The 24,862-nt window shown below is 41.5% G+C and overlaps 1 protein-coding gene across 3 annotated transcripts in view; it reads left to right on the plus strand.

Moving 5' to 3' along the window:
• Positions 1-24,862, plus strand: part of PGM1 (phosphoglucomutase 1) — a 65,940-nt gene that overhangs the window by 25,943 nt on the left and 15,135 nt on the right. Inside the window, exons 1-7 of one of the 3 annotated variants that reach the window (XM_043575170.1) lie at positions 2,504-2,898; positions 8,274-8,436; positions 8,783-8,929; positions 10,399-10,524; positions 13,822-14,012; positions 15,303-15,457; positions 18,751-18,866. In XM_043575170.1, the coding sequence (XP_043431105.1) occupies positions 2,599-2,898; positions 8,274-8,436; positions 8,783-8,929; positions 10,399-10,524; positions 13,822-14,012; positions 15,303-15,457; positions 18,751-18,866 (1,198 nt within the window). In that variant the 5' untranslated portion in view covers positions 2,504-2,598. Of the gene's footprint in view, positions 1-2,503; positions 2,899-8,273; positions 8,437-8,782; positions 8,930-10,398; positions 10,525-13,821; positions 14,013-15,302; positions 15,458-18,750; positions 18,867-24,862 lie in introns of those variants that run through there. The other 2 variants (XM_043575171.1, XM_043575172.1) reach the window with 2 other exon arrangements.

A 24,862-nucleotide genomic window follows, 5' to 3' on the forward strand; every position in this document is an offset into this window, starting at 1 on the left:
GTAAAAAAACATTTTTAGAAACACGTTGTGGTTCCTATGAGAAAACACCTCACTGGTAAGCTGAGGTGTTCTAGCATGTGACGTGGCCATAGTCTTCAAGAAAAAAAAAAACAAATGATTCCTATCCTTTGAAGCAAGATCTGTTGGATCTCATGCTGTGAACAAACCCACTTTTATGCTTGTAATTTTTGCATTGAACATCTATTTTGAATTTGCATAATTATGCCTTGATTTTTCATAACTTCTCATTTTATGAAATTGATTTGCATTAACGAGAAACTGTAAATAAAATCAATGCATGGGGAAAAAAAACCCCAGAAGAGTGATACTTTCTTGGTTCCAGCTTCAGAAAGAGCTGCACTGAGAGAGTGGCAGACCACCAGCAGAGAACATGCTGGAATATATGGGCAGAGAAGCTTCAGCTGGGGATGTCGGAGCACCCTTGTGACCAAATGCCCCTAAGTCTACCCTGGGATTTCTTGTTAAGAAAACTACCAATTATGTGGTTGGTTGCTCTATTATTCCCAATGAAAAGATTATTGGGTTGCTATTTCATAAATCTTGATTTGTTATTAAATATGTCAAGACACATATGCTGGTATAGTTTGCAAACGAACCTAAAACCAGAAAACTTAGCACCAAACTTTTAAAAAAAAATGAATCAAGCATGCATTTATTTTAAGTTGAAATACAGTAGGTATGTAAACTACTGTTCATACAGCAAGCTCGGCTCATAAATTAATTTCTAGAGAATTTTATTTTTAAAAACTAAGACCCCAAAATAAACTGTAACAAGTGTCTGTTGGCTGACTGGTCTTCAACTAAATAGACATGGTCTTGTGAATTTTTTAATGTTCTGTCTCGAGGTCTTCCCTGCACGTGGGCCAGCCCTATTTGTCACGTGAAGGAGACCAGGCTTCCTTGCCAGTGGGCTCCAGCTCCTGGGCCTGTTCATTCTGCTGGCCCTGCACAGAGCAGCCCCTGAACCACAGGGACGTTCTTGCCTTAGGACAGTCTGCTGCTCCCAGTCTTGTTGGCTTTTGGTCCTGGCTTGACAAATTAGCAGAAAAATACTCAGATTTTTTTTTTAATGTTTATTTTTATTTATTTTTTTTTGAGAGGCAGAGAGACAGAGTGTGAGTGGGGGAGGGACAGAGAGAGAGGGAGACACAGAATCCGAAGCAGGCTCCAGGCTCTGAGCTGTCAGCACAGAGCCCGACGCGGGGCTCGAACTCATGAACTGTGAGATCATGACCTGAGCCGAAGTCAGATGCCCAACTAACTGAGCCACCCAGGCACCCCTCGGATTTTGTTTATCAAGGGGTTATTCATGTTTCACTTGAAAACCTGGACTGTAATGCATGTCAGACTCTCCAAACATGTGGCGTAACTGGTGCTGGTTGACTTTTCAAACATCCTTAGCAAGTTCACCAAAACCTTGACAGCGGAGCTCTGTAATTGTCAGCTTCTGCTGAACCAGGTAAAGAACGTGTATGCATTTAAGTAGATTATTAATAAAATCTTAAGGATCAGATGGGGGTTGGATAATAACTTTATTCAGGTAGAATGTTTTCAGACATCTTAGGTTCTTCAAATGCAAAGAAAGGACTTAACCTGCTTCACTGAAAATGTGTTCTTAAAAGCCACGTCTGTGTAAAACTGAGAAAATGAGGACACAAAATGTAATCTTATGTTCATATTATTTTTCCAGATAATAACCTGATCAAACCTCGTGCACTCAGAAAAGTATACGTTTTTCCCCCTCCCTGTTTTGCCCACATTTTCAAGGATTTGGTGCATTTCCATCCCCACATTTCCATAAGGTCAAGGGAATGACCAAGCTGTTGACCATTCAGGGCATATTTGTAGGTATCTTTTCTTCTTGATAGAAGAGCTGAATACTGTTTTGTTAAATCCTTGGTGGGCAATGAATAAATCTGTTTTTCTTCCAATTGGAATTGCATGCAAGACGTAAAAAATTGCTTGGGTATCAAAATGATGTGATGTAAGGAAACCAGAGGTAACCGAGATCCCTCACTTCCATTTTAAGATTGACCTTTAACTTGCTACATGGCATCGAACAACTGTAGCAGCAGATGGCCTTCTCAGTGGTGAGTGCCCAGAGAGACTCTGCTTCAAGGGCTGTAAGGACCCACACCAGGGTGTCCTGTTCAACAACGAGCCTGCTTCTTGGGACTGGACTTGCTCCATCACTGCCTGGGCTCTGAGAGTGGAGTCTGGCAGCCATCTGGTGTTTGTGACTGACGTCTGCCACAAGCAGTATCCTTTGGAGCTACCTAATGGGGAAATGAAGCAAAAATAATTGAAGGGTATTTGACGTGGTTATGTGGGCAGAAGTGTCCTCACCAAAACAGCTTGGAAGTTGTGCTTTGTGTGTGGGTGTGGGTGGGTGTGTGGCCCTTAACTTTTCTCAAGGGGTGACGACAGCAAGGAATTAACCCAGCTTCCTCATCCAGGCACGACCTCTATTTACTTACTCAGATGACACTGTTGCAGCTTCAGGTTCAGACAGACTATTTTGAGGACCCCTGACTGCTTTCTGGACACCCTCTTTGAGCCAAGTGGTGAAAATGAAAGATGAGTGATTTTGATGAATGGATTTCTGGAAAATACAGAAAAATGGAAGAAGGTCCTCTCCCTCTGTTGACTTTTGCTACTGCTCCCTACTATGACCAGAAACCAGGAACTAGTGGATTACGGAAGAAAACCTATTGTTTTGAGGCGAAGCCATGTTATCTGGAGAATTTCATCCAGAGTCTATTTTTTTCCATAGACCTTAAAGATCGCCAGGGATCCTCACTGGTAGTTGGTGGAGATGGGAGGTATTTTAATAAATCGGCGATAGAAACAATAGTGCAGATGGCGGCCGCTAATGGGGTTGGTATATAAGTATTGTTATGTTTCTGGCTCTCCACATATGTTTCTTTCTTCATTTTGCAGAAATATACAAGAGTACACAGATTTGTATGTTATATACACTTCAGTTCTACTAACATCCAGTTAGTGTTTCATTGTGACTTCAGAGAATGTGTTTCGTAATATTACTCCTGAAATTACATTAGTCACATTGGGATATGGGAATGTAAGTTCGGCTCTTTGTTGTACTCTGTGCCTCTTGCTTGAAAAAATACCTGTTGCCTTTTAGACATTTAAAGCACACCCCCAGCCTTAAGCTCTCTTATCTACATTCTAACTAGTCCCGAGGGGTACCCTATCCTATGTAAGAAAGCTCCAATGAGTAGTAGAGAGAGGAGGATTTTGTTTTCTTTCAATGGCTTCCTTGTTGAAGTTCAGTCACTTGTCAAACAGGAAAACAAAAGCCAGGGCATGCTGTTGTTTGTGGATCCTGGTAGTCATGCAGAAATGCCAGGAGGGGATTGGAAAATGTTAGGTATAAGCCTACCAAGAGGACCTGTTACAGGGGAACCTGCTTATAATGACCTTGGACACAAAGAAGCCCTGTGTGCAGTGAATTTGTGCAGCAGGGTAGAGTTAATAACTCCTGTAAGACTATAATATAAGGAGGCTCTGCTAACAGCTCTGCATTGTGAAAAACTGCCTTGCCTGAATTAACCAAATCAGAAGGAATCTTGTGCCAGAAAGCATTGATCTTGATAATCTAACAATTTGCACAGTCCCACTGATTTGCTGTAAGGTGGGCATCAGGACATTGCTGTTTTTGCTCTGCAGATTCCTCTGTGGGACCAAAAATATATTTTTAGTGTTTTAGGCTATACTTAGCAATAATTTGGAGCACACAGCCCCTCAGAACTCATAAATTTTAAAAATCTGTTGTATTTCCTTTCTGGGAGTGATTCTGGTTCTGAGAACATAAAAATTTAGCATGGCAACCAAATATGTTAGACATTCATCGTCAGTCTATTTCAATAATACGCCGAACAGGTATGATTGCAAAACCCAAATTAAAAACAAAAACACACCACCAAATGAAATTTAAAAATGATTGTAGTTATAATGCAAAGTTTCCTTCATACCCACTTTCAGAATCTGAATGCCTCTCATGTAAAAATTGCTGATAAAGCACTCAAATATGAAGTTATTATGAAGCATACACATTTTTAAGATAAAATGTGACATGCTATAAATTTCACCTTTGAGGAGAGCTGTGGAGGGAACGGTATTAAGATGCTTTTAATCTTTAGAGAAAGAATGAAAGGAACATTATTTCTCCGCATATATCTAGATTGTTGAGTGGATCTGGTACACTGTCCCCTTTGCTGTGATATATTTGGCTTCATTTCATTTTTGTGTGGAGCTGAAGGATGTGGAAGAGGTGGTAGGAATGTGTAATTCAGCAGACCCTATAGACTTGCTCAGATTTACGATCTGAAGGTTTGCTAAATAATGCATTTAAGTGATAATAATTGACTAAATATGGCAACTGCCTATTTGTTAGAGCTGTGGCAGCCCAAGCAATATTTTCAAATCTTCTCAAGGGCATTCTTTATTTAAAATAGTATTGCATTTAAAGCACTCATGCAACTGAACTGGATTACTTAAAACATGAGTGGACCAATAAAGCACTTTGATCTGATAAAACCTATCAAATCCTAGATAGTTCGATTTCTCCTTTCTAACATATCCTCATTTCTGACTATTTTAATGTCCCTTTGATTGTGGACAGAGCGTTAGGGGGGAAATGTAAAGGAAAGATAATGTATTGCCACAGATTTTGATAGGAGTCAGTGTGCCTTCCTCACCTCTGTCGATACCCACTTCCCCCTTGGGCTGATTCTCAGAAGACTTTTCAGCCTTGTGAGCTAAAATGGAAATCATATCATTTTTTTTCTCTTTATTACACTTTCATTTTGTGCATCTATGGATTGTAAAATATAATTTGCCTTTGTTAGAAGTTTCCTTTTGTTTTTATTTACATAGAGCTGTCTGCATTTACAAGAGAGTTTTTTTTTTTTTTTCATGACGCTTCTGGGAGCTAAAAAGTATAGGAAATTTTAATGTATAAAATAAGACATTGGTGGGGCCCCATTTACAATACTGATATCTCATTTGGCTTCCAGAGCTTTAAACTTAGAGATATGTTTAGAAATAAGAATATGTGTATATGACTAGCAGGGCAAAGAAAATGGAACTTGTTTTTCTTTTTGTTTTTGTTTTGTGAAACATAGGAAAACACCAGGCCCTATTTTAATTGCAAGGAAAATTAAGTTTGCTCCTGTTATGTTTGACTATCAAATGCTGGGCAAACAGCGAGGTATCCAGCCTGGCAGTGTGAGTTCTGTTATTCAGGGAGAGAGTAGCAAGAAGGGGAAGGAAGGGCAGGAAGAGCTGTTTGATGGGGGACTTTCAGTACCGGGTAGACAGAGTGATCTCTAAATTGGTAGACACTGGGAGCCAGGGAAGATTTTTTCTGTTTTTAAAATTTTTTATTTTTTGTGGTAAAGTATACATAACACAGAATTTAGTGTATCAACCATTTTTAAGTGCACACTTCAGTGGTATTAATTACACTCACAATATTCTGCAACCGTCACCATTATCCTTTTCCAGAACTTTTTTCTCATCCCATCTGAAACACTATACCCACTAAACAATAACTTCCCATTTCCCCTCCCTCAGCCCCTGGCAACCTCTGTTCTACTTTCTGCCTATGAGTTTGCCTCGTCTAAGTACCTCATGTAAATCGAATCATCCAATACTTGTCTATATGTGTCTGGCCTATTTTACTTAGTATATAGTGTTTTCAAGGTTCATCCATATTGTGGCATGTATCAGAATTTCATTCCTTTTTCAGGCTGAATAATATTCCATAATATGTATATACCATATTTTGTATATGCATATACCATCATTTGTTGATGGGCCTTTGGCTATTGTGATTAATTCTGCAATGAACTTGGGTGTGCAAGTTGTCTGTTTCAGTCCTTGCTTTCTTTCGTGTCAATAGCTAGAATTGGAATTTCTGGATTGTATTCTACAGGGAAGGTTTTTGAGTAGAGGCAGGACATAGTAAGAACTATGGTTTAAAACAGATGAACTAGGTGGTCCTGAGTTGGAAGGATGGATTCAGCCAGAGCAGAGTAAGGGAGGTACAGGTGGGAGAGAGAAAGGGGGGATTGAGTCAGGAGCTGTTGCAATGCTCTAGACATTGTTAAAGGAAGGTGGGTAATATCTCCTCAGTATCAGGTTGAGGATTAATATTCCTGAGGGTGATTCACAGGAGAGGGTCTTCTCTGGAAGGAGAGACTTTGACCAGCCGTACCTCTTCTTGGGCTCAAGAGAAAGAAGGTACTGCAGACCTCCTTTCTGTCTCTTGACTTTCCTACTCTTACCCCTGGTATTATCCCCTCAGTCTTGGACCATTACTGACTGCAGATCTTACCATACAGAATGGTAGAATAAGGGGTGACCTGGGTGGTACAGCTTAAGATTCATTTATCAGTCTCCCTTTCCACGCAAAATACATATAAACCCCTAGTAAAAGTCAGTATGCTTGATGCGCAAGTACAATTTCCAGATAACTCCACCAGCCACTCTGACTGATTAAATTGCCTTTCTTAATTAAGGCCCTCCTGTTAAAATTACACAACTGCTCTACCATAAACTCTCACTTTATCAGAACCACACCTGGAAAGTGCTAGAAGGGTGAGTTGTTACTCTTCTCTCTGTATTGAGGCAGGTTTCAGTGCTTCTCCCAGCTATGGCCACTAATTTGCCATGTGACCGTGTCCTGTCGTCTATCCCAGTGCCTCCCATACCACCTTTCCATAAGCACTTGTTGTGATTGCTTTTGGATGGATGGAAGAATCGACAAATGGGCAGCATCATAACTCTGGACCTCAGCTTCTTCATCTATACAACAGTACTAGGGAACATATATGGGAATTAATTGAAAATGCCATGGGTTTTTAGAAAGCACTCTGTGCCCAGTGATAATCATTAATATTGATTTCACACCATCTGCTGGTCCCTCTAGTCTATGGAGGAGACTAGTTATAGCACCTACCCTGGTCATTACCACTTCCTGAGGGAGGCAGGGCATAACAAATGTATTAGTGTAACAAAAACTGTTCTGAGATGGACAAATGAGAGCCAGGCTACTTCCTGGGAGGTGGTTGACAGTGGAGGGGTTGGTGATAAGGCAGTCAAGTTTTCAGTAACTTATAGTGTGGCAAAGGTAACAGTCCCAGACAAACTTTACCAGGGATTCCAGGTATCATCAGACACATCTTCCACCATAAGTCATTTCTTCAAGCATGTTTATTTAGGTGGGGCCAAAAGAAATAACAAATGGAAAATTCAAAAACATTCCTGTCCCTTCTCTCAGAAGGGAGAATGGAAGGAGGGCACAGACTCCTCATTTTATAAATCTATTTATGTAGTGGCTGCATTTTCTCCAAGTATGTTCAAGGAACTGATAGAACTTCTTCCTTCTTTCCCAACGTGGGTCATGTTGAAACAAATGTAAATTACATTTTAGTGAAGGAAGATTTAGGAGCCATGCTGATAGCATCTGTGAGAGATAAGGGAAGGCAAGTTAAGAATGCAGTGAAGTGCCACCTGTAGCCCTTCCCTGTGGGTGGTTCTGGCTGGTTTACTCAGTAATAACCCCCAGCACCTTCTGCCTTAGGGCCAGCAGGCAATCCACATACACCCTCACATAGGTAGGTGTTTCCTGCTTTGGGGAGACCACCATATCAAAATCAAGTCTTGGCAGGAAAGATAAATTTATGAGACAGATTTTGTAAAACTCTTCAATGTAAAGCTTGCCCTTTTTACTTAAATTTTTTTTTTTTTTTTTAGTTTACAAAAAAGGCTTCTCTTTGGGTAGGATTTCTTTAACTAGCTAAATTTATATCCTCCCCCAGTGTGGTTTGAAAGTGTGATTGAACTGGATAAAAATGTGGGTTTTCTAACAATGTTTCAGGGAAAATTATGAACCTGGTCTGGAAAGACTGTGTTTCAAATGCTCTGTGTTTTCTTGCCAGAGCCTTATAGCTCCCCCAGACCATATACTATTTTAAAACTATAAAGTCCCCAAAAACTATCTGAAAGGATGGCCTTGTTCAGCAATGCTGATTCTACTTCAATAATAATGTTATTCAACACGGTATTCTACTTTGTAATAAAATAATAGTAATCCAAGCTGTGGATGTTCATTAAAGAACATCTTTTCTGGTTCACTTCTTTGTTCCTCTGCCTATTCTGTTGTTTCTGTGCAGTAGTTCTGGGTTTATTGGTGTTAAAGTGTATGTCTGGATTTCTTCTCTTAGATTGGTCGCTTGGTTATTGGGCAGAATGGGATCCTCTCTACCCCTGCTGTATCCTGCATCATTAGAAAGATCAAAGCCATTGGTGGGATCATTCTGACAGCCAGCCACAACCCGGGAGGGCCCAATGGAGATTTTGGAATCAAATTTAATATTTCCAATGGAGGTGAGTTTGCTGTCATTTTGAAGGATAGTCCATTTATGTTCATTAGGATAAACCAATAACCAAGGCCTTGGAAGGCCAGTGTTCTGGTTCTGATCCTTAACAAGGGGGTTCTTTGTTTCGTTTTGGTGAAAGTGGAATGCTTCTCATCCTGTCGTCCCTGAATATGAGAAGCCATGCACAAATCATCATTAACATGGTATTTTTCTTTTAGACAATTTTGATACTTTGCTGTCTAAATGATGAAATGGCAAATGTGTGAGTGAAGAGGAGTTGACGAGCTCCGTGTTCTTTGTATTTTCATGTCAGTCCCACAAAATGACCCCATGGTTCGCTGTTTGATTTCCAGGTCCTGCTCCAGAAGCAATAACTGATAAAATCTTCCAAATCAGCAAGACAATTGAAGAATATGCAATTTGCCCTGACCTGAAAATAGACCTTGGAGTTCTGGGAAAGCAGCAGTTTGACCTGGAAAACAAGTTCAAACCATTCACAGGCATGTTGACTTTCCTCCCCTCTTGCCCCCCTATTTCCACCTTAAGCAGTTGGACTTTCCAAGTTTTAACAAAGTAGATCTTCAGTTTTGGAAAGACTGTGGTCACTAAGCTTTGCATGCATTGTTTAGCAGGTCTGGAATTGGGTCTAGGAGCCTAGAGACCTGGGCTCTCTGGGCCCTGCCAGGAATCAGCCGTGTGACTTTGGGTGCAGCATTTCCAACTTTCTAGGCCTTGCCTTCCATACCTATTAAATGAATAGCCTTGACTAGAAGACCTGTAAGATTACATTCATAGCTAACTTTTATTGAGCTTTTGTTACGTGCCAAACTCTCAACAAGCATTATCCCACTTTATTCTTAGAGAGCCCTGTGAAGGCAGCACTATCTGTATTCACTTTTTCCCTATGAGGAAACAAAAGTTGAGAAGAGCTTACATCTCAGGCTCAAGGTCCTATAGTGAGTGAGTGGCAAACCAGATTCAGACTCAGGTGTGAAGGATTCCAAAGCCTGGGCTTTGATTCTTCATTTTTCCTGCCTTAATATTCAGTGAAATCAAAGTAAGCCATTCAGGGGGCTAAATTGAAACTCCCTGCATAGGCAGCAGGGGTAGAATGCCAAGGTATTAATAATTGTTGGAGTAAAGGTTTATAACATTGTTCATATCAACACAACAAGGGTGAGGTGGTTAGTAATGCAACTTACGTTTTGACTGTTCCAACGTGTACTCTCTCCTCTGGATTGCCATTTTATGGCAAACATTTCTTTGTTTGAACCTACCCATCGAGAGCTGGCAGTCGCGTCCTAACAAAGATAAAGCGGTGCCTTGGAACATCTTGAAGACATTCTTAGGGCTTGGAAAACACCAGTAGGAAATTTCTTAAACTCTTAATGTTTTGAAAATGTTCAGATGTGCCCTGACATCCAACGAGGGCAGCAAGACTAAGTTCTTATATTTGTCTTACTCCTTTAGCAGTGCATGTGAAAAGTGGTTTGTTAAAAAAATTTTTTTCTGCTTTTTACCATTAATAAGTCTTATGGCAGTGGGCCTAGAAAAAGGAAAGAAAAGTGGGCCTTACATTTTCTGTTATTTATGACACCAAAATACACTTCTCATGGTGATGGGCAAAGAGTCAATGTGGCAGCATAGCTGAGCTTCTAGCCAGGCAAACCCCTGTCCGAATCTCTTGTGTGCCCCATCCCAGCTGTGTGGGCAAGTTACTCAGCCTTTCAGAGTTTAAGCTTTCTCATCTTCTTGTCTATAAAATAGAACTAATAACATTTACCTCTCAGCAAAATGGTTGGTACTGAGTAAGAGATCATGTGACAGCCCGGGCACATTGGAACACATTCCTCAATAATTGTCCTTTTAAAATAGCTATTGTGGGTTTACAGCAGTAGAATCATTTCAGAGGATACTATTTCTTCATGTGTTTGGCTCCCCCATCTTTTAATGTTGCTTGTTCTCACAGTGGAAATTGTGGACTCTGTGGAAGCTTATGCTACAATGCTGAGAAACATCTTTGATTTCAACGCACTGAAGGAACTGCTTTCTGGTCCAAACCGACTAAAGATTCGTATAGATGCCATGCATGGTGGTAAGGAGCCAGTTTTCTTCCCTTCCCTTCTCTCAAAGATATGGAGCTGCTTTTTACCTTGCATATCGTGATGCTTTAACAAGCCTTTTCTCAAGACTGTTTCACGGTTTTTATTGATTTTCTTTAATGTTTATTTATTCTTGAGAGAGAGAGAGAGAGAGAGAGAGCAAGGGAGGGGCAGAGAGAGGGAGACACAGAATCCAAAGCAGGCTTCAGGCTGTGAGCTGTCAGCACAGGGCTTGACGCAGGGCTCGAACTCATGAACTGTGAGATCATGACCTGAACTGAAGTTGGACATTTAACCAACTGAGCCGCCCCTGTTTCATGGTTTTTCAACGTTTATTTATTTTTGGGACAGAGAGAGACAGAGCACGAACGGGCGAGGGGCAGAGAGAGAGGGAGACACAGAATCGGAAACAGGCTCCAGGCTCCGAGCCATCAGCCCAGAGCCTGACGCGGGGCTCGAACTCACGGACCGCGAGATCGTGACCTGGCTGAAGTCGGACGCTTAACCGACTGCGCCACCCAGGCGCCCCCCTGTTTCATGGTTTTTAAATAGTGATTTTGCAACCATTTCAGAGCATTATTCACATAGATGAAAATCTAACTGTACACAGCAAAAATAGGAGAGACATTCCTCATGGTAAGGTAGTGCGAAGGTTGGAGTTTCCACATTAAGTATCAGGCCTTGAATAACATGCAACTGTTTTTATGGACTCTTCCTTCCCCTCAGAAGATACCTTACATTCTTCCTGCACACCCCCATCTATTCCGAGGGGGAGGTATCATTTGCTAGATGAAGTAAACATGCTTGTGAGTCCCATACCCCACTCAGCTGCCCCCACATGTACCTTTTCTTAGAAGAGCAGAGCCTACAAGAGCAAGCTGAGGATTAAATTCCAGAACAACAGTTGGGTATCTCTCCCTCTTCTTCCTCTCTGGGTGCATGGCCAGGTCAGCAGAGATAGCAGCCATCATTGTGAATCAGAACCATGAAACTGTCTCACATGTTGGAATATGGGAATTCCAAGCACTTAGGTTGTTTATTTGTTTTGTAATAAATTTAGAATTTTAGAATCTTTGAGTGGGAAGGATTTTCCCTAGTGGGGAAAACTTTCTGTCTGTGATTGAACCCTCTCAATGATGTTGTTCAGGGCCTCCTGTTACCCTGTAAAACCACAGAAAACCTTCTTCTGTGGCAGTCAGTTGAGCATCCAACTCTTGATTCCTGCTCAGATCGCGAGATCAAGCCCAGCATTGGGCTCTGTGCTGGACATGGAGCCTGCCTAAGATTCTCTTTCCCTTTCCCCCCACCCCTCCCCCACTCACTCTCCTTCCCCCTTTCTCTGTAAAACAAAAACAAAAAACCTTTCTGTGGGCTGAAATCTTCTATCCCTGGAACTTTACTGTTGAGTCCTAGCTTGCCTCTGGAGTCTCATAGAATGGGTCTACTTCCTTATTTAGACAAAAGCTATTCTGTCATTTCAAAGTATTCAACAAGTATGTATTGAGTACCTACTACATGTGTGCATAGGGGGGTGGTGGGCTGGGACTCAGCAGAAGACTTCCTTCAAAGAGCTTGCAATGCCTGGGGAGATGGGATGGGTCAAAAACTACCGCCAGGCCAACAAAATGAGGGTTAGATAAAATTTCAAGTATTCTCTTTGGGGTGTGGAAGAAGGCATAACTTGACTAGCCATATCAAGAAAGGTTTCCTGGAAGAAGTTGGCAACCAACTCTTTCATGAAAGAAGGATCTAGGGTAGTCATTTCCAGCTGAGGCAATGGCTGTAGCAAAGACATGAAGGCTTAAAAGATGTTATGTTAGAAAAATGAGGAGAATGGCTTAAGAATAGGCTTTATATGTTCACTAACTGAAGCTTGAATAAAAACTTGAAATAAAAAAATAAATAAATAAAAAGAAAGGGCTTGTGGTGGTAGATGGAGTAGGAAAAGCTGGTCATGAAGTATACTTCATTCTCCTGGCCATTCAGGTATTCCTTTAACGCCTCAGTTTCTATATCCTTCACCTCCCTGGCTGCCTTGACCTTTTTCTGTGGTGTGTCCATAGTATCCTTAACATGTGGCCCCAATCACTGGAGAAGCATATTCTCCACTGTTCTGACCTCTGTGGCTTCTATGGGTGTCAGTACCTTCCTTGATGAAAACACATTCTTAGCATATTAGAGATGAAGGTTCTTGGTAGTTGTATAAAATGTCACCATAAAAGTATGTGACCTTTTTTTTTTCCTGTGGTTGGTAGTTCTGTTTTTCTTTCTTCTTCATTTTTTTTTAATGTTTTATTTATTTTTGAGACAGAGAGAGATACAGCATGAGTGGGGGAGAGGCAGAGAGAGAGAGACACACACACACACACACACACACACACACACACACACAGAATCTGAAACAGGCTCCAGGCTTTGAGGTGTCAGCACAGAGCCCGATGCAGGGCTCGAACTCGGGAACAATGAGATCATGACCTAGGCTGAAATCGGACGCTTAACCAACTGAGCCACCCAGGCACCCCTCTTTTTGTTATTGTTGTTGTTGTTGTTGTTTTGGTTTGTTGTTTGTGTTTTTAACCAGTTTGTCCTATAGCTGGATACAGTTAAGAGATTAGGGCTCTGAATCCCAGCTCCCACTCCTACTAGATATGTAAGTTTGGGCAAATGGCTTCATCTCAGACCAGTTTTCTTATCTATAAAGTAGAGGTGATAATCATAATGCAAACATTTATAACCTACGTGCCAGGTACTGTTCTCAGGGCTTCATATTTATTAACTCATTGAATCCTCACACCAGCCCTGTTAAGTAGCTACTGTTATTATCCTCATTTTGCAGATAGGGTAGATGGAGACACACAGAGATTAAATAACTTTACCAAAGTTGTACAGTCAGTGATTAACTGAGCTGGGAGTTGAATCCACGCATTCTGATTCCAGAGTCCAAGCTCTTAAGCACTAAGCTCTACCACATTGTGAGCTTTTTTTGTTTTTGAAAGAGTGAGAAAATGGTTGCAAAGGGTTATAGTAGGGCCTTCATAGAAGTTAACTCCCCTCCCTTGCCCCATTCTCCTTCATCAACTAGCCCCACCTTTTCCAACCAAATCTCTCATTATTTCTTTTTGCAAAACCTTCTATCCTAGTGAGTCTTACCTTTCCACTGGCCCCTGAATATGGTTTTCATGTTCTCATTGTCCATGCCATTCTCCTTAGAACACCTCCACCTCCTCCCCCAGTCTTCTAATACTTTAATAAGTTCTATTTTCTGATTCTTCATTTCACATTTTACGTAGTCGTGGGACCGTATGTGAAGAAGATCCTCTGCGAAGAACTCGGTGCCCCTGCGAACTCAGCAGTTAACTGTGTTCCTCTGGAAGACTTTGGAGGCCACCACCCTGACCCCAACCTCACTTACGCTGCTGACCTGGTGGAGACCATGAAGACAGGAGAGCACGACTTTGGGGCTGCTTTTGATGGAGATGGGGTGGGTACAAGTGCATTGAAGTGAACTCTGGTATAGGCCAGTACCCTTTGTTCCTACAAAGGAGGAAGAAGCAGGCTGCTTCTGTCAGGTCTTGTGGGCTCGGTGAATGAGTGATAGTCGAGGAGTCCTTATTGCACCATAGGGTCAGGGCTAACTTGTTAGAAGATCCTCTTGAACATAAATGAGTCCTTGAAATGTAACCCATGTGCTTAATTTTAGACATTCAGATTTTCTAAGAGTGGCAGGGTGATCAGGGCTCAGTTACGATGGAATGGTGCTTCATGAGCTGGTCTGGTTCTAGAAACCCATCCTAGGTTTATTCAACCTCTGGAAAGCATTTTGGCCTTATAATATATCCATTTGTTCATTCTCATTGGTTGAATGATAAAATTATAATGAGAGGATAAACCTTTTATTCCTCCTCTACAATTAATACTTTTACTAAGCAGGCTGTTTTATGTACATTGGTGAATACATAGCAGACAAAGGATAGATGTAATTTAAGTGGTTTTGTATTCTTGGTATCTCAGAGAGAGGCACTACATCTATTTCCTTAGCTGAAAAAATATTTTTACTGCTCTTGTCCTTTAAATTCAGCTAGAATCCATTACTTCCTAAAAATCAAATTTCTCCATATCAAAATTTTGAAAAATGAAAAGGATCCCTGGAGAGACTATTTTGCAATGTATCTTTCTGCAGCAGTGTGTGATGAGAGTTTTTCCCTCCATATGCTGAGTTACTTGAGTATTTCCTGCATACCAGGCATCAAGGAAGTAGTGAAGGTGGCAGCATGTTTTGCTGGGTCCTGTATCCAATGGCGGGACCGTGATTTAGGTGCCCTTTCCTGAAGAAGTCTGCTTTGTTCCTCAAAAGATGTCTGGTAGACCCACCAAACTATGTGAATAGCCAACATTTTCTCTCTTGTTTCGATCTCTTCTCTCCTCTGGGAGAGAGGTGATGGATTCCAGAGTTTGGAAGAGGTCTGGGAGGTTAAAGTCAGCTGGCCTCTGGAGGGAGAACAGAGTTTTTGTTCAGAAGGAGTTTGTGCATACACTTAATTGAAAACAGTTTTAGTTTTTTGGCATGGGGATGCCTTTGGTGCAGTGGCACTGTATAGATCCGTTAGAAACAAAGTCCAGTGTTTAGAACCCAGTAGGAATAAAGGTATCAGTTTTAAGTTTTATAAATTAGAGTTTTATTACCCTTTCCCATTCCCTCCCTCCCCATGTAAGATTGTTTTTCCAGCAGTTTGATTAAAAGCTCTTCTTTTGAATCACCCTTCTCTCAAAGGATCGAAACATGATTCTGGGCAAGCACGGGTTCTTTGTCAACCCTTCAGACTCCGTGGCTGTCATTGCTGCCAACATCTTCAGCATTCCGTATTTCCAGCAAACTGGGGTCCGAGGCTTTGCCCGCAGCATGCCCACCAGTGGGGCCCTGGACCGGTAAGTCTCTCCAGTCCCTTGGCCCTCACCAGGCTCTTCTGTGTCTGGAACTGTCTTCCTTCCCTTGCAGCCTGGGCATCTGATGCATAGTATGTGCTAAATGTTTGTTTTATTAAATTGTTTTAAATTGAAGTATAATTAATATGCAATGTTTTGTTAGTTTCAGGTGGGCAACACATTGATAGAACAGTTTTGTATATTACTCAATGCTCACCGCAATAAGTGTCATCCCCATCTGTCACCATGCAGTGTTATTATAGTAGTACTGACTATAGTCCCTATGCTGTACTTTTCATCTCTGTGACTTGTACCTCTTAATCCCCTTTACCTCTTTTACCATTCCCCCCTCCACCCTCCCCTATGGGAACTGCCAATTTGTTCTATTTAAGAGTCTCTTTGTTTTGTTTTTTTTTTGTTTTTTTTTGTTTTTTTTTATTTAAAAAAAAATTTTTTTTTTCAACGTTTATTTTTATTTTTGGGACAGAGAGAGACAGAGCATGAACAGGGGAGGGGCAGAGAGAGAGGAAGACACAGAATCAGAAACAGGCTCCAGGCTCTGAGCCATCAGCCCAGAGCCCGACGCGGGGCTCAAACTCACGGACCGCGAGATCGTGACCTGGCTGAAGTCGGACGCTTAACCGACTGCGCCACCCAGGCGCCCCTGTTTTGTTTTTATATTCCAGATATAAGTGTTTGTTTTATGAAGGAATGGGTGGGCTTTTTCTGGATTAGATATCCCCCTCTCTGTGCTTCCTTACTACACTGCACTTCTTCCATTCCAGCACTTACCACCCTGTTCTGATAGCTTGTTTGCTTGACTGTCTGCCCTGCTAGACTGTAAACTTCTACAGAGAAAAGACTGTCTTATTCTCTGTCCTAAACTTTGCCTGTCCATAGTATGCCTGGCACATAGTAGACCACACACGCCCCCATACAGACACCTTTTTAGGAAATGAACCACTGAATGTTAATGAAGAAATGCACAGATGGCAGCCCTGTTGTACCAAAGACATCGTTCTAGAGAATCATCACTGTCCTTTAGCAGGTGTGCACACAGAGTGAGAGAGCAATCTGAAATAAGATCAGTGTATAAAGAAACATTCCCCATCCATCCCTGGCTGGATACCCATCCATGCACAAACACAACAAATGTTCATTTATCCCAAATCCAAATAGATAGAAAGCTCAAATAGTTAAAGAAAATCAAAGAAAATTCAGTTTTTATGAGAAAGAAAGGACCCAGTGACAATAAACACTTGATATCTCTGATTTGCTTATTTGTTTATTTGTTTATTTATTACATATCCCCTCATTTACAAAGGCTTTGAGGTGGCTTGTGAGATCACATCTAAAACAATTGAAAAATATAAGAAATAATAAATGAGGACTAGGAAGAATGTTAATTAGAACATGTTAGATACCCAGCAAATGTTTGCAGAATGAATGGATAAGGAATGAGTGACTGAATAAAAGGTCAAGGTCAGAGAAGAAAGCAGAATGGATACATGTAGGTTCTTATAGTAATAACTAGTATTTATTGAACATTGCCTTGTGTGAGACACTAAGTATTTTATGTTTGAAGTCATTTAATTCTCAGAACAACCTCACGAGGTCAATTTTATCTATAGCCCTGCTTTACAGGTGGGAAAACAAAAGGACAAAGAAATTAAGTAACTTGCTCGAAGTCACCCAGCTAGTAAATGGCCGAGTGAGGATTTGAACCCAGAACCGTGGCTCCTAATTGGCCCAGCTGGGCCATGTAGTAGTTTCCCACTGTGTGTGTGTGTGTGTGTGTGTGTGTGTGTGTGTGTGCGTGCACGCACGCATATGTGTGTGTTACAGAATTAGTGCTGACTTTCCTTCAGCTAAGAAGAAGGTAATGACTAATATTCACAGAGTGATTTCTAGTCTACACAGAGCCACAGCAATCCTTACCCTAAAGAAGAGGGACCTGAAGGTCAGAGAGGTTAGCTGTCTTGTCGAGGACCCCACAGCTAAATCAGAGCTAGAATTAGAGGCTGGTGCTTCTGCTTCCACATCCTGCATCTGAAGTTGTGAGCTGATCTCGGCCAGGCTGTTGTAATTAGACCTAGCAGATCCTGAAATCACGTCTATGTCATCCAAGAGCAGCTTAATTCTAATTTTTGGAAAAAATCGATAATACACATAGAACCACAATGGAAATATCTCATTACCCAGGTAAAGGTTTATTGTACTTTCACTTTCAAAATTATGGATTTAATTTTCCTCAGATGTTAGAATCTAAACATGACATTACTTTGCTAGTAATAAGGCAAGCATTCTGGAAGGCAGAACTTATTAAAACAGTGAATGAAATGTAGATTAGTCTTACTTTTCAGAGGGAAATGAATCTTTTTTTTTTTTTTTTTTAATTTTTTTTCAACGTTTATTTATTTTTGGGACAGAGAGAGACAGAGCATGAACGGGGGAGGGGCAGAGAGAGAGGGAGACACAGAATTGGAAACAGGCTCCAGGCTCCGAGCCATTAGCCCAGAGCCCGACGCGGGGCTCGAACTCACGGACCGCGAGATCGTGACCTGGCTGAAGTCGGACGCTTAACCGACTGCGCCACCCAGGCGCCCCGGGAAATGAATCTTTTAAAAAGAGATCACTTAAAGGTTTTAAATAGTCTACAGATATATAGGAGTAAAAGATGTGTTAGAGGCGAGAGAGGACCAAGGAACAGTGTGGGGAAGTCACTACAAATGGGAGACCTACTGCACCCTGTCCTTTCTGGGCCTCTGGTGAAATGAAAGGAGCATTGACGGGGCACCTGAATAGCAGGCCATTGGTCATCCTGGCTGTGTGACCTTGGGCTGGTCACATAACATCCTAGACCCTGTTTCCTTTTCTGTAAAATGGTGACCCCCTAAACTCAATATTCTATGATTCTGTGATTATAAGTGCATCAAAACATCATTCTTTTGTTCTTTATGGAATGGGTATAGATGCAGTCTCTAACCAAAACATTAAATAGCCTAAAAAAGTAGCCTTGCACATTTCGCTACTGTTGCTTCTTCTAAAATATTAAACTTAGTGACCTGAATTAATTCTTTCTCCTTCCTCTTTTACTCCCTCCTCTGATTCCACATATAATAGTCCATTGTGCACAAGTTTTCTCCTACGATTTTCCACCAATCTTAGAATTATGTGTACCTCTGAGCAATGCTAAATGGGACCCTTGATTACAATAACGGTTGCTATTTTCCATCCCTCACGTAGCTAAGCTAACAGTCCTGCTGTGATGTAACTTTGATTTCATGCCTTTGAAGGGTGGCTAATGCTACAAAGATCGCTTTGTATGAGACCCCAACTGGCTGGAAGTTTTTTGGGAATTTGATGGATGCGAGCAAACTGTCCCTTTGTGGGGAGGAGAGCTTTGGGACCGGTAAGTGCGTGGCCCTGTGCTACCATTTTCTTTCCTGTAAACATTACTTGCAGGGAAAGCACAGACTTGCTAAGGCAGGACTGAAATAGCAACGGTAGCTGATGTGTCCTAAATCAAGATGCAATTTATTTATAACAACCCTGGTGAAGTGTACACATTGGAAAAGCAGTGAGCATGCTTAGCTGAGGAGGGCTAATTTTACTTTCAGAGGATCACATCCACCGTGACAGGAAGTTTGGGGGCCTCCCCGGCAGCATGGTCACTGAGTCTGTAGAGATTAAACAGAGTGATAAACATGTGTTTCTTCCCTCCGTGGTCAAGGAAACTTTTATAAATGTTTTCATTTCTGGGAAGAAATATGGTGCAGCGAGTCAGTTTTTCGTCTTTCTGTAAGAGGAGGTGTCAGCATGGCATTAAATCTTTCTCTTCAATGGGCCCGAGTTTTCTATAGCAACAAGTTATGATTTATTAAGGTTAAATGAGAGGAGATCATTAGGGTGGAACTAAGTTGCTAGGTGATCAAGAAATTAAAAATATGTCCTTGTCCATGAAGATGTCTGCATAAATTGTAGTATGTTGGAAAAGGGGAGCGTGGTATGCTGGGGGATGTTTCAAGACCCTTAGACCCCACTTTTTGTGCTCTCCCTCCTCCTCTTTGTCTGTCCAAATATTATCCTGAAGTCCCACTTACATGACCTTCTCTACTACCTCATCCAACCTACATCAATTTCTCACCTTTCTAAACACCATTCAGGCCTATGGCCCTTTTCCAAGTGTTGGTCTCCAGTCAGGTTACAAGGTACTTCACTGGCTGCATTTCTTCTCCTCTCCGTCTCTTTAGGCAACATTGTGAAACAAAAGGACTAATCTTCTTGGTCCTTCAGTACCAAAACAAAGCAAAGATCAAAATCTGGCATTCTATAAGCCTTCCAATTGAGTTGCAATTCATACTGGGTTAAAGAGAATAAACTGCTGATTTTATTTCTTTTCCTACAAGTCCTGGGGTAAGTAGATAGAATGAGCTGGTAAATTTGAGACACCTATTTACAAAGATCTAAGAAATTTAATATCCTTGAGGGAGTGGTAATGCTCCTTGGTAATGAATTGACTTGGTAGAATTGGAGGGTATTAAGAAAGATGGATGAGTCTTGGGGTTGAACAGCCGTCCACAGAGAAGACTTGATGGTTTACTATGTTCTACATCTTTGGTCAGAGAAATCAAGGCCACTGGCCTAGTTTTTTCCTACTTCATAAATATGGACGATGCCACATTACTCCATGGGATACCAGATGAATGCCCATGAACCTGTGAGGTGGTCTTATTCTATGAAATTCCCACCCAGTGTTATCAAGTGCAGGCTTGCTTTCAGCCATTCTTCTTTATGGTTAAAGGTGTCTTCGAAAGCAGGGACCACATCTTAGCCTTTGGTTTCCTAACACCCTGTACCTATACCAGTGCTGAGCATTGTGAGAGTGAGAAAAGTTTAGAACAAGGGTTTCCAGGGTGTTGGGCTATGTGGAAGGTTACTGATTTCATGAGAGGGCTCTGAGTTCAACAGAGATTGGAAAACTTGGAATGCAGCTCTGTCTTGGATATTCATAATGATATTAACATTTGAAGATTCCAAAACATTTTACTATAAGGAATCCTGTTTGTACAGTTTTATCTAAACATAGTTAGCTGCATCTCTCTCTCCCTCTCTCTCTCTCTCTCTCTCTCTCTCTGTGTGTGGTATATCCAGTAACATCTTGCCCCACAGACCCATGTGGGAAGCACTGGGCAAGGTAGGTCTGAGCCCTGGACCCACGTAGGAGTCCCTGATATAGAGTGGCTGGGAACAAACCTGGAGACAGCATAGCACAAGTGGCTTTTCTCATGTGACAGGGCTGCACGTACTGGAAGGCAGCTTGCTGGTCCTTTCCTCTCCAAGTCACCCATCCTCAGTTTCCCTGGTCGTTCCTCACTTCACATTGTTTACATACCCAGCACCAGCTTCTAGATGCTTCCAAGTTCACGAGCGCCTCTCTTACATCATGTCCAGAACTGAGCCCAAATCCATGTGTCACCTAACTGACAAATAAAGATTAGAGTAGGATGATTATTTCTAGAGAACTGGGCCCTGGCCTTTTTTTTTGGAAACAACTTTCATTTATATTAGCTTTCAGGTCATTTCATAATACTATTTAGCTCATATAATGTAGATAATTAAACCTCTTTAAGTTTTTACTCAGGAGAATTTGTCAAGAAAATTCGTCTTTCATGTTACCTTTGAGGGATTGATTTCTTTGAACACATTAGACTGTAAATGATTTCTTGCTAAAGCTTATTCATTTATTTATTTATTAACCCATTCAAATGCTAAGGGCCAACTGTGATTTTATCTTCTCTTTGATATCTTTTTTTTGCAAAGAGAGAATGCATCATGAAGATAATCCACAAACTCTCTTTCTCTTTGAAATAAAGAAAATTGTAATGTTTCTGAGATAAACGTTTTAAAAACCAACCTGCATAGCTATGGGTCTCCACTGCTGTGAATGAGTGGCAGCTGAAGTTATTTAACTGAACTTCCGATCTCCTTGTTTATAAAGTAGTTAATTTCCACCTGCTAGTCCCTCTCTGGTGAATGCTTCCAGCAGTTTCTTTACAGAGTTTCTTAGGGCGGACATTAGTGATTATACAAGCTTTGCAGTGTTTAAATTCTGTAGCTTCATTGAGTACAGGGTCATTTATTTTTGTTTTTCCAGGCGAGAGCAGAGGCAATTTCTTAGGAAAGCCTCCCTAACCTTCCATTGTGGGTCACAACCCCTTCTTCTTGGCTCTCATGGCACTACACATTTCTCTCCTTTGTTGCACATATTGCAGCTGTAATCTTTAAAAATATTTACAATTACTTGATTAATATCTAGGCTCCACTAGACTGTAAGTTCCATGAAGACAGGAATTACATGTGTCTTATTGTACATCATATCCCCAGAGCCTCCTATAAAGGCTAGCATGGAATAGGCACTCAGCAAACACTTGGTGAATAAATGAGTGACTGAGCACATAATTCACTTGGCATCCTCCATTTAGACAAACAGAATCCTGGAGGTGGACATGAAAAGACTTCAAAAGCCATCCGATGTGATTTCCTATCTGTTGGAATCATAACTGGCAGTCGGTTCTCTTCTGCTTAAACACCCACCTCAGTGGGGAATCTTCACCTTACCTCTTGAAGCAGTCTGTCACTCTTGTGGGAACTTAACACCATTCCCACTCCATAGTCCAGAGTCAGGGACCCAAGGTCTTTGTGAGAACAGATGAGCTCTTATAAAAGAAAAGAGGTTTGCTTGCAAAGAGGCACGAAGGAGTTCAGAAGAACTGGCTCACCAAATAAAACAAGCCACCAGCATTTCAGAGCACAAGCCATAATATTACTAATGTTACCGAGCATATATTAGCCTGTCCATGGTGGAGAAACAGCAGCTGTCTCACACGATTATCATAGCCACAGAGGCTAGAACACTTCCTCAGTCATCAGCATTACAAATGCCTTGGATAAAGGGACTCAGAAATGGGCACCAGCGGAAGACAGCATCAACCTATTGTTTTTGGTTGATCTCATGATGCAAAGTTGTTTTTCCTCCTAACTGAGGATGATGATATGCACGTTTATACACAATGGCAGAGGGCAGAGTGGTCAGTTCTGTCCCACCTTGAATTTGTTCGGAAACTGGGAAGGAAATAGAAAGTGAAATCACCAAATAGAATAGAATGTCATTGCTTTTGAAACTCTTCTTCAGGAAAATGGGGGGCTTGGGAAACAGGGATAGGAAACCAGCTGAAGATCAACCTGGTATCATAAGGAAATATGCCAGTAAATTATGATCTGGCCAGGTCTAGAGATTAGAAATATTTTTTTCCTCTTTCATCTTTAAAAGGTTCTAGCAATGATGCATCCTATGGGAGTGATAACTAGAAGTACAACATTGTACTTTGCTTTGCAAATTTCTTTTAATTTTAATTTCTTATGAAGAGTTTTTCATGTTTGTGTTTCTTTTCATCAACTCATTCCTCAGATGTTTATTGATCTTTGTGAACCAGGTACTGAGTTAGGCTAAAGGGTCACAATGCCGAGCATGACCTTGTACAGGGCTCTGAAAAGTCTGCATTTGGGGAAGGAAGTCAGACTCTGGCCACGTACTTACAAGTGTGCAGAGTGATCAGAGGTGAAGTACAGGGTGCCCTGGGAGCTTTTAGTCAGGGCACCAACCTGTGGTAAAAGAGATCTGATTTTCTGTCTGGTTCTCAGCATATTCTAATTTGCATAGCTCTGGAGTACATTTTCCTGTAGGTGAAGTCCCCGTGGGAAGGTTAGAACATCCCGTCTCTGGAGATTTGCCAGATCAAGTACCCTACTAAAACTAGGCTGATGCCCTAATTATAAGTAACTCAGTTACACTATTACCTGCATGTCTATTTCCCTCACCTGTATGTCTGTGCTTATTTGTGAGGGCAGGTAACATGTCTTATGCATCTTGGTATTTTCCTTGGACTTGGAACATGATAGGCACTGATTCATATTCGTTGAGCATAAAATGGAGTTTGGGTTAAGACACAGTTCCTGCCTATCAGGCACTTACTATATTCCCCCAAAGGAAATAGTTCCAGGGACAGTCACAAGGCAGAAGAGGGTTACTTGCTAAATGGAAAGTCTGTGGGCTGCTGGAGGAGAGCCCCCACAGGCTCAAGCAATCTGGAAGTGGTTTCCTGAGCAGCTTAGCAGCCCTTTCAGAGTAAATTCATTTGTGCCATAAAAAAGACAAGATGGAGCAGGTCTGCTGAACCTCCCATCCAGTCAACGGGGGTCTGAGCATTCTTTGGGCAAACTCTTACTGGGAACTGGCTATGTACCAGGCACCAGCTAGGGATACAACTCATAGTCCAGGTAGGGTAAGAACAGACAAGGTATGATAGACTAGAGGTGAGCCTGAAGGGCAACAAGAAGGGCATCCTGGTTTTGGGGGAAGTTGAAAGTCATTGCAGGCGATGTTAGCCAAGCTGATAGGTATGTTTGGAGTGGAAATTTTCAGGCAGAGAAAATAGCGTGTTTAGAAGACCAAAGGGGAGATAAAGATGGGCAGAGAGAGATAAAGAGAGACATGAGACCGATGCATGTGTTTTCAGACAACTCCACGTAGCTCTTTTTTATTTGCCACTTCCCCGTCCTCAGACCCGTCACCAGCCAGAAGCAGGAGGAGCCCAGCACTCCTGAGATGCCTATACTGGTAGATGCAACCTAATCCCTAAACTGTTAGCTTTTGGCTCCCTCGGCAAGGGTTGACATTTTTCTTGGCCGAAACCTGGAGACCGCTCTGACTGAGCTGAATTTATACTTATCACAAGGTGCTGATTAGGCCGAAGTTAAGTGACAGGTGTTTGAAGATGCTGAAGGGGCAGAATTCCCATGCACTCAGTTGGTCTCTAAGCTGGACCAAATACAAAGAGACCCACCACTGCTTTTGTGTCAGCGAGGACTAGTGGTGCTTGCCGGTGGTGTTTCCCTTGTCTCACAATTGTGGGAGCTTGGCTTCATTTACTTTTTTAAAAATGAAACAAATGATACCAGTAACTCACATTCATAATCGGAAAATTAGATAAGGAAGAAGAGAAAAACACTGTGATCCCATTGCCCAGAGAAAAAAGCATATTGGGTTCTATTCCATTTTTTTCACCAGTATGTAGTTAAGAGACATTTTTGAAAACTTAATAAGGTAGTGGAAAGCATTCATTTTCCCCAAAAGTTTTTTATTTTTCCCTTATCCATGATGGTATTTTGCATTTATTTATATAGTATTCAACAGTTCATAGACCAGTGCTACTTTCTGTCACACTAAAGTCTTAAAATTGTGTGAGAAAGGTGACATTATCCCCATTGTACAAAGAAACTGAGGCTCAGAAATGTTATGTGACTTGTTCAAATTCAAACAGCTAATAAGTAGCAGTGTTTCAGATT

Source organism: Prionailurus bengalensis, chromosome C1 (genome assembly GCF_016509475.1).
Source record: "Prionailurus bengalensis isolate Pbe53 chromosome C1, Fcat_Pben_1.1_paternal_pri, whole genome shotgun sequence".
NCBI lineage: Eukaryota > Metazoa > Chordata > Mammalia > Carnivora > Felidae > Prionailurus > Prionailurus bengalensis.